Source organism: Bubalus bubalis, chromosome 13 (genome assembly GCF_019923935.1).
Source record: "Bubalus bubalis isolate 160015118507 breed Murrah chromosome 13, NDDB_SH_1, whole genome shotgun sequence".
NCBI classification, from domain to species: Eukaryota; Metazoa; Chordata; class Mammalia; order Artiodactyla; family Bovidae; genus Bubalus; species Bubalus bubalis.
Window position 1 is genome coordinate 55,836,406 of NC_059169.1, and position 16,662 is coordinate 55,853,067.

The window sequence follows — 16,662 nt, forward strand, 5'->3', positions numbered from 1 at the left end:
TACTCATAATGTATATGAGAGTACATGTGTTCAAATCTGTAGTTACCTTTTTTTTTAAATTGGAATATAGCTGATTTACAGTCTTTTGTTTCAGAGTACAGCAATGAGATTCAGTTATACATATACATATATCTATTCTTTTTCAGATTTTTTTCCATTACAGGTTATAACAAGATAACAAGATATTGAATATAGTTCCCTGTGCTCTACAGCAAGTCCTGTTGTTTATCTGTTTTATTTACAGGACTGTGTAACTGTTAATCCCCAGTCCTAATTTGTCCCTCCCCCTAAAGCTGTATTTACCTTTGCTGGTCTTTGGTCAGCAGATGTGAAAGAAAATACAGAAGCTTTAGTAAAGTCCTTCATTTTGTTTATATAAAACTGTACTTCTTATTTGTACTATTACAGCTTCTAGATTTCTTTTTTTTTCTGTCTGTTGGAAGACCTCTTTGGAGCTCCAAGAGAGGAGAGTAATTATGAGTGTGACCCCTCGACACAGGTAACAAAGAGCTTGCTTTCTGGCTCCACATCCTGACTACCTGTGTGATCTTGGGCAAATTATTCAGCTTCTCTAATCCTGCATTTTCTTATCCACACAACAGAGGTAATAACGTGCTTTCCTCTTTGTGTTGTTTTGAAAATGAAAAGAGAATATGCAAGCAAAGTTTTGAGCTTCTTGCTGCCATGGAGGAAGCACTCAGAAGTGCTGCTGTTATCAATATTATGAAACCAGTTCCTCTGCTTTTATGCCTGTTCACTGGTCATGGTTGCCAGGTTGCCCTGTTAGCTGTCGAATTCCCCAGCACTCAGCAGCAGGTGCTGTGTTTCCTTCAGGAGGGGCTTCATTCCCGACCCCACCGCCCTCAGGCTCAGCCTGGTCACCAGCGCTTGCTCTGGTCACTGTCTGACTTTCACCCACTGCACTGTTCTTCTCTGTGGAATTCCAGCAAAGCGACACCTCTGAGCAACACCTTGTGCAAGAAGACACTTTTTCTTACTGTATTGTGAAAAATGGAAATATACCAAGAAGTATAAGAAAGAAATAAAAACCACCACCCAGAGGCAATAACAGCTAACATTTTAATACCTCACTCTTCAGATATGGGGATATGTGTGTATATATACGTATACACACACACACACACGTAATAAATGAAAGTGAGTGTTAGTTGCTCAGTCGTGTCTGACTCTTTGTGACCCCATGGACTGTAGCCCGCCAGATTCCTCTGTACATGGGATTCTCCAGGCAAGAATACTGAAGTGGGTTGCCTTTTCCTCCTCCAGGGGGTCTTCCCGACCCAGGGATTAAACCTGAGTCTCCTGCATTGCATTGTGGGCAGATTCTTCAATGTCTGAGTCACCAGGGAAACTCTATATATGTGTATTTAAAACTAGATCACAACATATACAGTGGCATTTTCCCTTTGTTCATTTAACATTTGACAGTCACTTAACATAGTATGGTTTCTCAAACCATTAAATAGTCTTCACAATTTTTGTTTTTAAAGAGAATCATTTTCTAGAAAAGAATTTTGAATTATTTAAATACTCGTTCTTTTGTCGTTGGGCTTGCTTTTCAGGTTTTGCTGTTAGGAATAACATTATTATGTGTATCCCAGGACAAGCATCTAAAATACTCACTTCCTTTATTTAGTATTTTATTTTTTTTGGCTAGGTGGTGCAGCTCTCAGGACCTCAGTTCCCCAACCAGGAACTGAACCAGGCCACAGCAGTGAAAGCCTGGAATTCTAACCACTAGGCCACTGGGGAACTCCCTTTTATTAGTATTTTATTTTTTTGGTCACACCAAAAGTGTGATGTGCTCTTAGTTACCCAAGAGCAGAAACTGAACCTGTGCCCCCTGCAGTGGAAACTTGGAGTCTTAACCAGTGGACGGCCAGGGAATTCCCTTTATTAGCATTTTAAAAGTTGTGGTCTAGTTTCCCTTAAATATATATATACATATATTATATATATAAAACCTCTCTCTGTATGCATGTATATGTGTATATATATATATGCTCAGTCACTCAGTCATGTCTGACTCTGCAACTCCATGGACTGTAGCCCACCAGGTTCCTCTGCCCATGGAATTTTCCAGGCTAGAATACTGGAGTTGGGTGCAATTTTCGACTCTCTCTCTCTCTCTCTCTCTCTATATATATATATATACACATATATACATATACATATATACACATATGTCATATATACACACCACATTTTCTATATCAACTCATCTATGGACGGGCACTTAGAGTGCTTCCATATCTTGACTGTTATAAACAATGGTGCAATGAACACAGCAGTGCCTATATCTTTTCAAATTAGTGTTTTCATTTTCTTCTGATAAATACCCAGAAGTGGAATTGCTGGATTGTATGGCAGTTCTATTTTTAATTTTTTGAGGACCCTCCATACTGTTTCCATAGTGGCTGCACCAATTACATTACCACCAATAGTACATGAGGGTTCCTTTTTCTCCACATCCTCGCAACTACCAGTTCTTTCTTTTTTTAAACAAAATATTTATTTTATCTATTTGACAGTATCCTGTCTTAGTTGTGGCACACAGGACCTTAGATCTTAGTTGTGGCATGTGGGATCTAGTTCCCTGACTAGGGATTGAACCTGGGCCCCCTGCATTGGGAGCACAGAGTCCTAGCCACTGGACCACCAGGGAAGTCCTATATTTCTTGTCTTTTTGATGACAGCTATTCTTACATATGTGAACTGATCCCATTGTTTTGATTTGCATTTCTCTGATGATTAGTGATGTTGAATACCTTGCAAGAGATTTTTATAGAGCAGAGTGAGCAGGAACAAGGAAGTGATACTGGGCATTTGCCAATGGGTTAAGTCAGGGTGGTTGTTGTTCGGTCACTACTTTCCTTGTAAGGAACAAAGGAAAGTCTTGGAGCGGACAGAAAACTGGTGCTGAGCAGACAAGCCCTGATGGGTGGATGAGGCTTTCCTTTTCTGGGAGAGTCAAGCATAGAGCGTAGAAATTTTGTTAAGTTTCAGTTTGCTGATGTGGGGCTTGGCATGAGCAACTCATCTTGGGGTTAATCTGGTTATTTTAACATTTGTTGTTGTTCAGTTGCTTGGTTGTGTCTGACTCCTTGCAACCCCATGAACTGCAGCAATCAGGCTTCTCTATGCTCTACTATCTTCTGGAGTCTGCCCAAACTCATGCCCATTGAGTCTGTGATAACCACTCTGTATCTAATCTTTTGTGTCTTGCTTTCATTCAGCTTCACTCATAGCTCAGTTGGTAAAGAATCCGCCTGCAATGCAGGAGATCCTGGTTCAATTCCTGGGTTGGGAAGATCCCCTGGAGAAGGGATAGGCTACCCACTCCAGTATTCTTGGGCTTCCCTGGTGACTCAGTTGGTAAAGAATCCACCTGCAATGTGGGAGACCTGGGTCGATCCCTGAGTTGGGAAGATCCCCTGGGGAAGGGAATAGCTACCCACTCCAATATTCTGACCTGGAGAATTCCACGGACTGTATAGTCTATGGGGTCGCAATGAGTCAGACACGACTGAGTGAACTTCACTTTCATTCAACATCAGGCTCTTGAGATCCATCTTATTGTACACAATGGTAATTGCAAATGCATCCCTTTTACTGCTGAGTCATATCCTATTAATATATTACAATTGTTTGTCCAGTTACCTGTTGAGTTGTTCCCAGTGTGAAGTTGTTGTTGTTCTTAGTTTGTTAAGTCATGTCCAACTCTTTGCCACCCCACGGCTGTAGCCCACCAGGTTCCTCTGTTCATGGGATTCTCTGGGCAAGAATACTGGAGTGGGTTGCCATGCCCTCCTCGAGGGGATCTTCCCAACCCATGGACTGAACCTATGTCTCCTATATCACAGGCGGATTCTCTACCACTGAGCCACCAGGGAATCCCAGTATGAAGTTATTATGAGTAAAACTACTATTAATATCCTCTTACAAGTCTTTTTGTAAATATGTGTTCATTTCTCACGGGTAAGTACCTAGAAGTAGAATCTCTGGATTTATGGAAGGTGGATACTTAACTTCTACAGGAACTGTGAGTGTTCCAGAGTAGTTATAACATTCTACACTCTTACCAACAATGTATGAGTTCTGGTTGCTCAACACCCTCCACAATAATTTGGAGTCATTTATCCTTGACATCCTGTGGGTGTATAGTGGACTACTGTTTTTTAAAAAATTGGAATATAATTGATCTACAATGTTGGGTTAGTTTCAGGTGTATAGCAAAGTGCATCAGTTGTACATGTATCCTCTTTTTTTATAAGAGTTTATTCTCATATAGGTCATTACAGACCATGGTGTAGAGTTCCCTGTGCTGTATAGTAGGTCCTTATTAGTTGTCTACTTTATATATAGCAGTGTGTGTATGCCAATCCCAGTCTCCCAGTTTATCCCTCCCCTCACCCTTTCCCTCTGGCAACCACGTTTGTTTTCTCCACCAGTGACTCTATGTTTCGTAAATAAGTTCATTTGTACCACTTTCTTAGGTTCCACACATGAGCAGCATCATGTGGTATCTGCTGTGATGTGCGTTTTCCTGATGATGAACAAGTTGGGTCTATTCTTTGAGTTGTGAGCTGCGGGAATTACTTACCCGCTCTAGATCCAAGTGCTTGTCAAAAGGGTGCATTGTGAATATCTTTTCCTGGTCGGTGGATGGCCTATTCATTTTCTTGGCAGAAGAAATGACGTTTGATGACGTCCGTTTATTACTTTTTCCTTTTCTGATCAGGGCTTTTTTTGTGGCCCAGCACAGAAAGTATTTTCTCCTCCGTTTTCTTCTAGGAGTTCTCTCTGCTTAGGTTTTTACTTTTAAGTCTGTGGTCCATGTTTAGTTAATCATTGCATGTGGTTAAGGGGTCAAGTTTATTTTTTCCCTAGAACATCAAGTTGTCACAGCACCATTTATTGAAGACTACCTTTTCCTATTGAATTGCTTCGCTGCTGCTGCTGCTGCTGCTAAGTCGCTTCAGTCGTGTCCGACTCCGTGCGACCCCATAGACTGCAGCCCACCAGGCTCTCCCTTCCCTGGGATTCCCCAGGCAATAACACTGGAGTGGGTTGCCATTTCCTTCTCCAATGCATGAAAGTGAAAAGTGAAAGTGAAGTCGCTCAGTCGTGTCCGACTCCCAGCGACCCCATGGACTGCAGCCTACCAGGCTCCTCTGTCAGTGGGATTTTCCAGGCAAGAGTACTGGAGTGTACCTCTCAAAATAATTTCCCCACATGTGCAGGTATCTGTTTCTGGGCTCTGTCTACTCTCATGCCCACACTCCAGTGTCTTGAGTAGTGTTCACATTCAAGTAAACCTGAAACCAGGCAGTGTAAGTCCATCAGTCTTGTTCTTTGGGAGCCTGAATGCCTTGTTTTCAGTGTGAAGATTCCGCACATATTCCACTAATTTTTCAATAAGTATTTTATGATTTTGCTGTACTTATGACTAATACTTTATGAAAATCACCATTGCTTCCTGGTAGTTCTGATAGACTGTATTTCCCAAAATGGCTGCAACGGTTTCCAATCCTCAGGCTCTTGCAGACTCCTGCCACTCTCCCATCAGTAGATGGGGTCTCCTCTTTCCTGTCCCCTGGGACCGACTGGGCCCTTGTGGCTGCCTCAGCGAACAGGATGTGGTGGGAGAGATGGTGCATGATTTCTAAGGTCAGGTTGGAAGGGCTGACAGAGTGCCACCTGCCTCTCTTTCCTGGGACCCCTGGATCCAGCCAGCATGTTGTGAGGAAGCCAGGGTTACCAGGAGCGGCCATGTGCCGGGGCCCTGCTGCATCTGGCATTGCAGCCAGAAGTGAGAGTGAATGAATGACTGAGGGGAGGGCCTGCCACAACTGCCACTTTGTCATCAGGAAAATAGAGGGCAGTTCTACTGCAGGTTGCTTTTCCTTTTCTTTTAAAATTTTATTTATTTTTATTTTTGGCCACACTAGGTCTTCCTTGCAGCTCTCGGGCTTTCTCTAGTTTTGACAAGCGGGCTCGACCCTTCCTTGTGGTGCACGGGCTTCTCTTGTTGTGGAGCTCTGGCTCTAGGTTTCATGGGCTTCAGTAGTTGTGGTTCATGGGCTCCAGAGCACAGTCTCAGTAGTTGTGGTGCATGGGCTTAGTTGCCCTGAGGCATGTGGCATCTTTCTGGGCCAGGCATGGAACCCGTGTCCTCTGCAATGGCACGTGGATTTTTTACCATTGGGCTGCGAGGGAAGTCCCATATTGCTTTTTCTATGTCTGGTGTGGTCCACTGCTCTCTAAAAACAATGTGTAACATTGAAAAGAATCTGGAGAAGAGTCATCAAAATGCATTTGCAGAGTTCTTAAGAAGCCCACCATAGGGGAATAAAGATTTCTGTTGAATGTTCTTCCTTCCCAGTTGTTGTTCAGCCAGTAAGTTGTGTCTGACTCTGTGACCCCATGAACTGACCCTTTGCCTAATCCTGTCAGGGTTGCTCTTTGGTTTATTAGTTTGTAAATAACATCAGAGGAGAGCTGGAAAGGAAATTGGTCTGGGGACCAGAGGGAAAGGAAGGAGGTTAGGGACTGGTGGCTTTCACTGCGTCTGAATTTGTTTGTTCCCTAAACTGGGGAGTAGAGGTGTGCGTGCTAGCTATATGCTTATCTGTGCCTTTTTACATGCCATATATATGCCTTTCCTTTACAAATGTCTATAGACATGCATCATATATAAACGTGTGTTTGTGGTTAGTTGTGTCCAACTCTTTGCGACCCTATGGACTGTAGCTCGCCAGGCTCCTCTGTCCATGGGATTTCCCAGGCAAGAAAATTGGAATGGGTTGCCATTTCCTCCTCCAGGGGATCTTCCTGACCCAGGGATCGAACCTGTATCTCCTGTGTCTCCTGCATTGGCAGGTGGGTTCTTTACCACTGAGCTACCTGGGAAGCCCATCCATATATAAAAGGTAAACATGTATATGTATACCTACTATGAACATTTTTAAAAGGAAATTAGGTTTTAATTTGAGGAAAAGAAAGGGTTAAGAAGTGGCTTAAAGTCTTTTTAAAAACATTTATTTATTTATTTGGCTGCACTGGTCTAGAGAAAGAAATGACAACCCACTCCAGTATTCTTGCCTGGAGAATCCCATTGACAGAGGAGCCTGGCGGGTGCAGTCCATGGGGTTGCAAAGAGTCGGACACAACTGAGCGACTAACCCTTTCACTTTTCATGAACATTTTAAAAAGGAAATAGGGTTTTAGTTTGAGGAAAAGAAAGGCTTATGAAATGGTTTAATGTCTTAAAAAAAATATATATATATATATATATTTCTTTGGCTGCACTGGGTCTTAGCTGCAGCCCGTGGGGTCTTTGATGTTCCTTGAGGCAGGGAGGTTCTTTTAGCTTCAGCATGTGGGCTCTTTAGTGGCAGCATGTGAACTCTTAGTTAGGGCACGTGGGATCTAGTTTTCTGACCAGGGACTGAACCCGGGTCTCCTGCATTGGGAGCGCAGAGTATTAGCCACTGGACCACCAGGGAAGTCCCCTGAAATTTTATTTATAAATTTATAAAGATGAACTCACTGGTAGAAACTTTTAGGATCACCCCAGCAGTTGTGATGACATCCTAAGAAAACATCTTCTGCCACCCTGAAGCTTAGCCCTGCAGTTCAGAACATGTCCTCTTCCTCAACTTCCTGCTCAAGACTCATTGCTTATCAGGAACCTGTTTTGTTTTGTTTTAGGGCCCAGGATAAGCAGAATCCTACTTGAAGCTGAAATTCCCAGCTCACAGTTTTCGAAGCAAGTTGTCCATCCCTTCTGCCTTTTTTTTTCTAAGAATGGAGGCAGAGGCCAGCCAAGGGGGCGCTTGGCGCCACATGGCTTTGCAACGGGGGGAGGATTCTCTGCTGAACTCTGTTCTTGACAGCCCCGATGTTTATGTTTTTTGAAGCTTAATGATCAGCAAATGCTGGGGCAGACTCTTACTTACATCGTTTTGTGTGTGTGTCTCTGTTCACTTTGAGGTCAGAATTTTATCAGATATTAAACAGATTGCGCCCCCCTCCCCCCCTGCCCGCCCCTACCCCACCACCCCGGCCTTTATGGAACTGTGCCCAGGAGGACCAAGCCCAGTTTCAACATTAACACTAAAGTAAAAACAACCAAAAGTAGATCACGTGATCTTGGACTAGTCCCCTCACCCCTCAATGATTCTGTTTCTGCGGCAGAAGGTGTGAGTGTGTGTATGTGTGTGTGTGTCCGGCGTTCAATGATGGCCACAATTTTTTATAGCTTTAACAGCCCACCAGCTAGAGCTGGAGGGAGGTTGTGTCATGGTTGCGGGGGCGGGGGGGCGGGTGTGGTAGAGGTCTAGAGACCCAGGACTTCACTGGTGACAAGGCCACCATCGGGCACCTTAGAAATACCTGTTCCTGTGAGGTTCCGCATAGGCCCCAGCAGACCGGACACGGAGGAAATGGAAGAAGAGAGACTGCGGGGGAGGGGGCGTAAGAAGAGAAAGCAGGCGTCCTGACCGCCTCACATCAGCGCCCCACGGCAAGTGCAGGGAAACCAGAGACAAAGTCCCGAAGGGGCGCGCGTCCCCGAGGCGAGCCCCCAAAGCACGGATCCCCTGCCCCGCCCCGCGCCTTCTCCGCACCTGCAGGCGTCCCGTCCTGCGTGACGTTCGGCGGCTTCCCGGAGCCCCGGGCCGCCCCCCCCGCCCCCGCCCCGCACCCCGCAGCCCGGGCGCCGCCGCACTGGGCGCCGCAGCGGCACGGACGGCGCAGCCCCGCGCAGAGGCCGCCCGCTCCAGCCCGGCGCGCCCCCCATGGCCCTCGGGCCGCCGGCCCCGCGCCCAGCCCCGCGCAGCGCCCGCGGGGGGCGCGATGCCCAACGGCCCCGGCCGCGCCCAGGCTCTTAGGATGTCCCTGACAGGGAGGCCACGGATCCGCGCGTCCGTGGGTGAGAGCGGGGGCGCGGACTGGGGGGTTCTGGGCGGGGGCGCGGGCGGAGTGAGGGGGGGCGCGGGCGGGGCGGAGGGGCGCAGTTAGGACTCAGCGCCCCGCCCTCCGTCTGCGCCTCCGACCCCTCCCCGCGCTGCGAGGCCGGGGCTGGGGGTGGGGGCAGGTCCCTCAGGGATGGGGAAGGGGGGGTCCCGGATAAGAGCCCCGGCGCCGGCTCGCCTCCAGCTCCCGCCATCGCCTCCCCGCCCCCACCCTCGCCCCCTCCGCGGTGGGCTCGGGGCCGGCGGCGCACCAGCATCTCGCCCCTCTGGCCTCGCCGCGCGTCTTGCTGCCGCAGAGCTGGGGTGGGGGTTGGCGGGGCACTCGGCTCTGTGACTCCCTGGGGACTCCGCGGCCGCGCGCAGGGACGCCCGAGCCGCTGATCCCTCCCTTGCCCACCCCCGGGGGCCGTCCGGCGCCCCCGCTAGCCGGCAGTGCGCCTCGGAGGGCCGGTCGTTAGAGCCACACTCAGCCCAGCGCGTCGAGGGCGGCCTCGGGCCGCCAGTCCTCAGGAGCCGTGTGTGGTTTGTTATGTAAACGTGTGTAGGGACCATAGGCTTGGGGAGCTGGGTGTCACGTGATGGTGACACAGGATGCGCTATCGACACCCTTCGATCATGAAACATTGAAAGGGCGCTTCAAAACGATTAGATTTCCTGCCACTTTGGGGCTCTTGGCAAGTTTGTAGGTACATACATGCAGGTGCAGGTTTTGCAGCTTGGAGCTGGGTTCGCTGTTAGTAGTCTCCCGTGGATTTTGTCTGAGAAAATAGGCATATAAAAATAACTGACTTCCCTATTCCTGTGGCTGAATAATGTGAAAGGGAAGCAGCTTATCAGACAGTCTAGACCCGTGTTTCCGAGGCTTGAGTGATGTCGGGGCACCTTCTGAGTCACTTGCAGAGAATCCCAGCGACAGAGGATCAGGGGGCCGACAGGCTGAGACCAGACTGCGGGAGTCCCGGGTCGGGGGAGGGCGGATGGTCCCTGTATGGGTGCCAAGGGGGAAGGGGGTACAAGCTGCCTTGTGTTTGAAGGTAGGACCTGCAGCTCATGATGAGGATGAGGGTGTAAGTGAAAGAAGAGATGCAAAGATGGAGGTTTTGGGTCCAAGAAATGGTTACTGAGATGAGGAAAGGTTCGGGAAGAGCAGGGTTCTGTTTTGGGGAGGGGGGAGAGGGGGTCAGGAGTTTGGTTTTGAACCTGTGAAGTGCCAGCCAAAGGGCCCAGTGGAGAGAGGCAGGCCGGTGTACAGACCAGAGGAGAACTGTGAGGATTGCCCAGCAGGACAGGCTCTCAGGACGGGTGTGACCAGCACTCACTCAGGCCGCCATCTAGAAAGAGTCCCCAGATTGCCTTCAGGCCCTGCCCTTGCTCTGTCCGAAGACTTCCTGATTTTTGAGCCAGGGGCCTGCGCTTTCATTTAGCTCTGCGCCCTGCCGATTACATAACCCATGTATAGATGTGGCCAAAATGAGAGGGGTCCTTGCCCAGAGCCCTGGGCACTCCACATTTCAAGGTCAAGGAGATGCAGGCGGCAGCAGGGAGCTGCGAGGTTGGCCAGTGAGCTCAGAGGGAGCCAAGAGACCGTGTCCAGGAAGTGGGGTGTCCGACTGGGCCTGGCATCACCCCAGGCTCAGGACAGGTGAGGCCTGAGAACCGTCTGTTTGTTCAGCAGCAGGGAGGGGAGAGCATCGGTGACCTTGCAGAAGCTGATTCTGTGTGATCCCGGGAAGAATGTCCATAAGAGATGAAGAGGACAGGCGTTGGAAACAGCTTGACCGGAAAACTCTTTGGGGTGAACTTTGTTGCTGGGAAGCGTGGAGCAGAGGGGGAGTGGTCGCTGGAGGAGGATATGAGTTCTAGAAGGCCGTTTTAAGGCCTGTGACAGTTGTATGGTTGTTGGCATGGACGTAAAAGCTAGGGGAGAAGGGAGGGCAGGGTTCTGAGATTCAGAGAAGAGAGCACGTCGTCAGGGTGGGGCAGTGGAGACACGTCCAGAGGTGGAGGATGGGGGCCTCGCTGTTGGATAGGCTGCGAGATGGGAGCTTATTTTGGGTCTATTACACTTCCCTGGAGGCTCAGATGGTAAAGAATCTGCTTGCAATGCAGGAGACCCTGGTTTGATTCCTGGGTCAGGAAGATCCCCTGGAAAAGGGATAGGCTACCCACTCCAGTATTCTTGGGTTTCCCTGGCGGCTCAGATGGTAAAGAATCCACCTGAAGTGTGGGAGACCTGGGTTTGATCCATGGGTTGGGAAGATGCCCTGGAGCAGGGAACAGTTACCCACTCCAGTGTTCTTGCCTGGATGATTCCAAGGACAGAGGAGCCTGGCAGGCTACAGTCCACAGAGTTGCAAAAAGTCAGACATGACTGAGCGACTTTCACTTTTTCACTACACACCGTGTAAGGAAGAGGGAGGCCTTGACAGTGTGGGCTCTCTGGGGCATGCATTTTAACTTGTGTAAAGGGCCTGCTGGGCCTTCCCAGGTGACGCTAGAGGTAAAGAACAAGGCTGCCAATGCAGTAGATGTAAGAGACACGGGTTCTATCCCAAGGTGAAGATCCCCTGAAGAAAAGAATGGCAACCCATTCCAGTATTCTTGCCTGGAGAATTGCATGGACCAAGGAGCCTGACGGGCTATATTCATGGGGTCACAAAGAGTCAGACATGACTGAGCATGCACCCAAAGACTAAAAGGAAAAAAAAGGATTATTCACAAATTACAGTTTAAATTGGTTTTGCTAGTGCCTAGCAAAACCTTGGGGTTTCTATATTGATTGTGTATCCAACAACCTAGTGGGGTCTCTTAAGAATTTTTTTTAATTAATTTTTTATTGACGGATAATTGCTTTACAGAATTTTGCTATTTTCCATCAAACCTCAACATGAATCAGCCATAGGTATACATATATCCCCTCCCTCTTGAAGTTCCCTCCCATCTCCCTCCCCATCCCACCCCTCTAGGTTGATACAGAGCCCCTGTTTGAGTTTCCTAAGTCATATAGCAAATTCCCATTGGCTATCTATTTTACATATGGTAATGTAAGTGTCCATGTTACTGTTTCCATACATCTCACCCTCTCCTCCCCTCTCCCCATGTCCGTAAGTCTATTCTTTATGTCTGTTTTTCCATTGTTGCCCTGTAAGTGTATTCTTCAGTACCATTTTTCTAGATTCTGTATATATGTGTTAGAATATGGTACTTATCTTTCTCTTTCTGACTCACTTCACTCTGTATAATAGGTTCTAGGTTCATCCACCTCAGAACTGACTCAAATGCATTCCTTTTTATGGCTGAGTAATATTCCATCGTGTATATATACTACAACTTCTTCATCTAATCATCTGTAGATGACATCTAGGTTGCTTGCATGTTCTGCTGCTGCTGCTGCTGCTAAGTTGCTTCAGTCGTGTCCGACTCTGTGCGACCCCATAGATGGCAGCTCACCAGGCACCCCCGTCCCTGGGATTTTCCAGGCAAGAACACTGGAGTGGGGTGCCATTTCCTTCTCCAGCTTCCATGTTCTAGCTATTGTAAATAGCTACAACATTATTGTAAATAATGAACACTGGAATATATGTGTCTCTTTCAATTTTGATTTCCTTGGGGTATATGCCTAGGAGTGGAATTGCTGGGTCATATGGTGGTTTTATTCCTAGTTTTTTAAGGAATCTCCATACTGTCTTCTATAGAGGCTATATCATTTTACATTCCCACCAACAGTGCAAAAGCATTCCCTTTTCTTCACACCCTTTCCAGCATTTATTGTTTGTAGACTTTGATGAGGGCCATTCTGACCTGTGTGAGGTAATGTTTCATTGTAGTTTTGATTTGCATTTCTCTAATAATAAGCAGGTCAGGTGTTCTGGTATTGCCATCTCTTTCAGAATTTTCCACAGTTTATTGTGATCCACACAGTCAAAGGCTTTGGCATAGTCAATAAAGCAGAAATAGATGTCTTTCTGGAACTCTCTTGCTTTTTCCATGATCCAGTGGATGTTGGCAATTTGATCTCTGGTTCCTCTGCCTTTTCTAAAACCAGCTTGAACATCTGGAAGTTCATGGTTCACATATTGCTGAAGCCTGGCTTGGAGAATTTTGAGCATTACTTTACTAGCATGTGAGATGAGTGCAATTGTGCGGTAGTTTGAGCATTCTTTGGCATTGCCTTTCTTTGGGATTGGAATGAAAACTGACCTTTTCCAGTCCTGTGGCCACTGTTGAGTTTTCCAAATTTGCTGGCATATTGAGTGTAGCACTTTCACAGCATCATCTTTCAGGATTTGAAATAGCTCCACTGGAATTCCATCACCTCCACTAGCTTTGTTCGTAGTGATGCTTTCTAAGGCCCACTTGACTTCACATTCGAGGATATCTGGCTCTAGGTGAGTGATCACACCATCGTGATTATCAGATCAGGAAGCAACAGTTAGAACTGGACATGGAACAACAGACTGGTTCCAAATAGGAAAAGGAGTACGTCAAGGCTGTATATTGTCACCCTGCTTATTTAACTTCTATGCAGAGTACATCATGAGAAATGCTGGGCTGGAAGAAGCACAAGCTGGAATCAAGATTGCCGGGAGAAATATCAATAACCTCAGATATGCAGATGACACCACCCTTATGGCAGAAAGTGAAGAGGAACTAAAAAGCCTCTTGATGAAAGTGAAGGAGGAGAGTGAAAAAGTTGGCTTAAAGCTCAACATTCAGAAAACGAAGATCATGGCATCCAGTCCCATCACTTCATGGGAAATAGATGGGGAAACAGTGGAAACACTGTTTCCAGTGTCTGGAAACAGACTTTATTTTTGGGGGGCTCCAAAATCACTGCAGATGGTGATTGCAGCCATGAAATTAAAAGACTCTTACTCCTTGGAAGAAAAGTTATGACCAACCTAGATAGCATATTAAAAAGCAGAGACATTACTTTGCCAACAAAGGTCTGTCTAGTCAAGGCTATGGTTTTTCCAGTGGTCATGTATGGATGTGAAAATTGGACTGTGAAGAAAGCTGAGCGCCAAAGAATTGATGCTTTTGAACTGTGGTGTTGGAGAAACTGAGAGTCCCTTGGACTGCAAGGAGATCCAACCAGTCCATTCTGAAGGAGATCAGCCCTGGGATTTCTTTGGAAGGACTGATGGTAAAGCTGAAACTCCAGTACTTTGGCCACCTCATGCACAGAGTTGACTTATTGGAAAGGACCCTGATGCTGGGAGGGATTGGGGGCAGGAGGAGAAGGGGACAACAGAGGATGAGATGGTTGGATGGCATCACTGACTCGATGGACGTGAGTCTGAGTGCACTCCAGGAGTTGGTGATGGACAGGGAGGCCTGGCGTGCTGCAATTTATGGGGTCGCAAAGAGTCGGACACGACTGAGCAACTGAACTGAACTGAACTGAACTGAATAATAAGCAATGTTGAGCATCTTTTCAGTGTTTGTTAACCATATGTATGTCCTCTTTGGAGAAATGTCTGTTTAGGTCTTTTTCCCACTTTTTGATTGGGTTGTATGTTTTTCTGGTATTGAGTTGTATGAGCTGCTTGTATATTTTGAAAATTAATCTTTTGTCAGTTGTTTCATTTTCTATTATTTTCTCCCATTCTGTGGGTTGTCTTTTCACCTTGTTTATAGTTTCCTTTACTGTGCAAAAGCTTTTAAGTTTAATCAGGTCCAACTTGTTTACTTTTGTTTTTATTTCTGTTACTTTAGGAGGTGGGTCATAGAGGATCTTGCTTTGATTTATGTCATTGGGTGTTCTGCCTGTGTTTTCCTCTAAGAGTTTTATAGTTTCTGGTCTCACATTTAAGTCTTTAATCCATTTTGAGTTTATCTTTGTGTATCGTGTTAGGAAGTGTTCTAATTTCATTCTTTTACATGTAGCTGTCCAGTTTTCCCAGCACCATTTATTGAAGAGGCTGTCTTTGCCCCATTGTATATTCTTGCCTCCTTTGTCAAAAATAAAGTACCCATAGGTGCATGGATTTATTTCTGATCTTTCCAGCTTGTTCCATTGGTCTATATTTCTGTTTTTGTGCCTGTACCATACTGTCTTGATGACTGTAGTTTTGTAGTATAATATGAAGTCAGGAAAGTTGATTCCTCCAGCTCCATTCTTCTTTCTCAAGAGTGCTTTGGCTATTTGGGGTCTTTTGTGTTTCCATATGAATTGTAAAATTTTTTGTTCAAGTTTTGTGAAAAATGCCATTGGTAAGTTGATAGGGATCGCGTTAAATCTGTAGATTGTATTTGGTAGTGTAGTCATTTTCACAATATTGATTCTTCCTACCCAGGAACATGGAATGTCTCTCCATCTGTTTATGTCATCTTTGATTTCTTTCATTAGTGTCTTCTAATTTTCTGTGCACAGTTCTTTTGTCTCCTTAGTAAGTTTATTCCTAGATATTTAATTCCTTTTGTTGCAATGGTGAATGGGATTGATTCCTTAATTGCTCGTTCTGATTTTTCATTGTTAGTATATAGAAATGCAAGTGATTTCTGTGTATTGATTTTGTATCCTGCAACTTTGCTAAATTCACTGATTAGCTCTAGTACTTTTCTGATACTATCTTTAGGGTTTTCTATGTACAGTATCATGTCATCTGCAAATGTTGAGAGCTTTACTTCTTGTTTTCCGATCTGGATTCCTTTTATTTCTTTTTCTTCTGATTGCTGTAGCTAGGACTTCCAGAACTATGTTGAATAATAGTGGCAAGAATTTTGATAGTTTATGGATTCTTTAAAATTTTCAAGCATAGGTAGTCTCTGTATTTGCCAGTAGTCATTTAGTTTCTTCCTTTATAATTGCTATAATATTTTTTCTCCTTTGATTATATTTGCTAGTACTGCCAGTAAGTGGTTATTGGAAGTGCAATAAGGGGATGCTTCCAGGATCTCGTGCTTCTGGAGTGTGACGTGTGCTCTCAGAGCTGTAGTTCTGTTACACTAGGGAAGGACTCTTGCCCTCCTACCTGTACCCAGTTCAGTATGGGCAGAGGCTGTTTTGCTTGTACCTTTTAGATAATCATAAGAAACCAGAAAATTCATCAAGATTCCTGGTGGCTGTGGGGGGGTCTCTCCCTTTCACCTCTGGAATTTTGTGTTGATTAAAGTGAATCATGGACCATCTATCAGAATGGCTATAATGAAAAGTGGTGACATCACCAAACACGTGCCAGAGTGCAGACAAACTGGATCGCTCATACCTTAGTGCTGGCCAGGAAAATGGTCCAGCCAGCCACGCAGGAAAAATGTTTGGCAGTTTCTTACAAAACTGAACCTGCGGTGTCCTTTGACACAGCAGTTGTACCCTTGGGCATTTATTTCAGAGAAACAGAAACTTCCCTTCACATAAAAACTTGTACATCGATATTCATAGCAGCTGCACTAGATAGCCAAAAACTAGATGTCTTTCTGATAGCCAAAAACTAGATGTCCTTCTGTGGCTGGGTGATTGAACAAGAACTGTGGTGTCTCTCTACCAGGGATCACTGCTCAGCAATAAACAGGAACCAAGTACAGCAACTTGGGTGGATCTGCAGAGAATTGTGCTGAGTGAAAAAAGTCCAGTCCCAATAGGTTATATGCCGTCTGAGCCCATTGAGGTAACATTCATGAAATGCAACATTATATTAATGGAAATGGAGAGCTGGCTGGTGGT

At 46.0% G+C, this 16,662-nt stretch overlaps 1 protein-coding gene and 1 non-coding gene across 3 annotated transcripts in view; one reads left to right on the forward strand and one right to left on the reverse strand.

Annotated features, from left to right (window-relative positions):
• Nucleotides 1-2,610: 2,610 nt before the first annotated feature.
• On the reverse strand, nucleotides 2,611-2,683 carry TRNAG-CCC. Its single transcript has one exon. It is a non-coding gene; the product is annotated as a tRNA-Gly (tRNA).
• A 6,160-nt stretch (nucleotides 2,684-8,843) lies between these two features.
• Nucleotides 8,844-16,662, forward strand: part of ATP8A2 (ATPase phospholipid transporting 8A2) — a 481,981-nt gene continuing 474,162 nt past the window's right edge. For both annotated transcript variants that reach the window (XM_025262844.3, XR_006544067.2), the window contains exon 1: nucleotides 8,844-8,953. In XM_025262844.3, coding sequence (XP_025118629.3) covers nucleotides 8,878-8,953 — 76 coding nt within the window. In that variant the 5' untranslated portion in view covers nucleotides 8,844-8,877. The remainder of the gene's footprint in view (nucleotides 8,954-16,662) is intronic.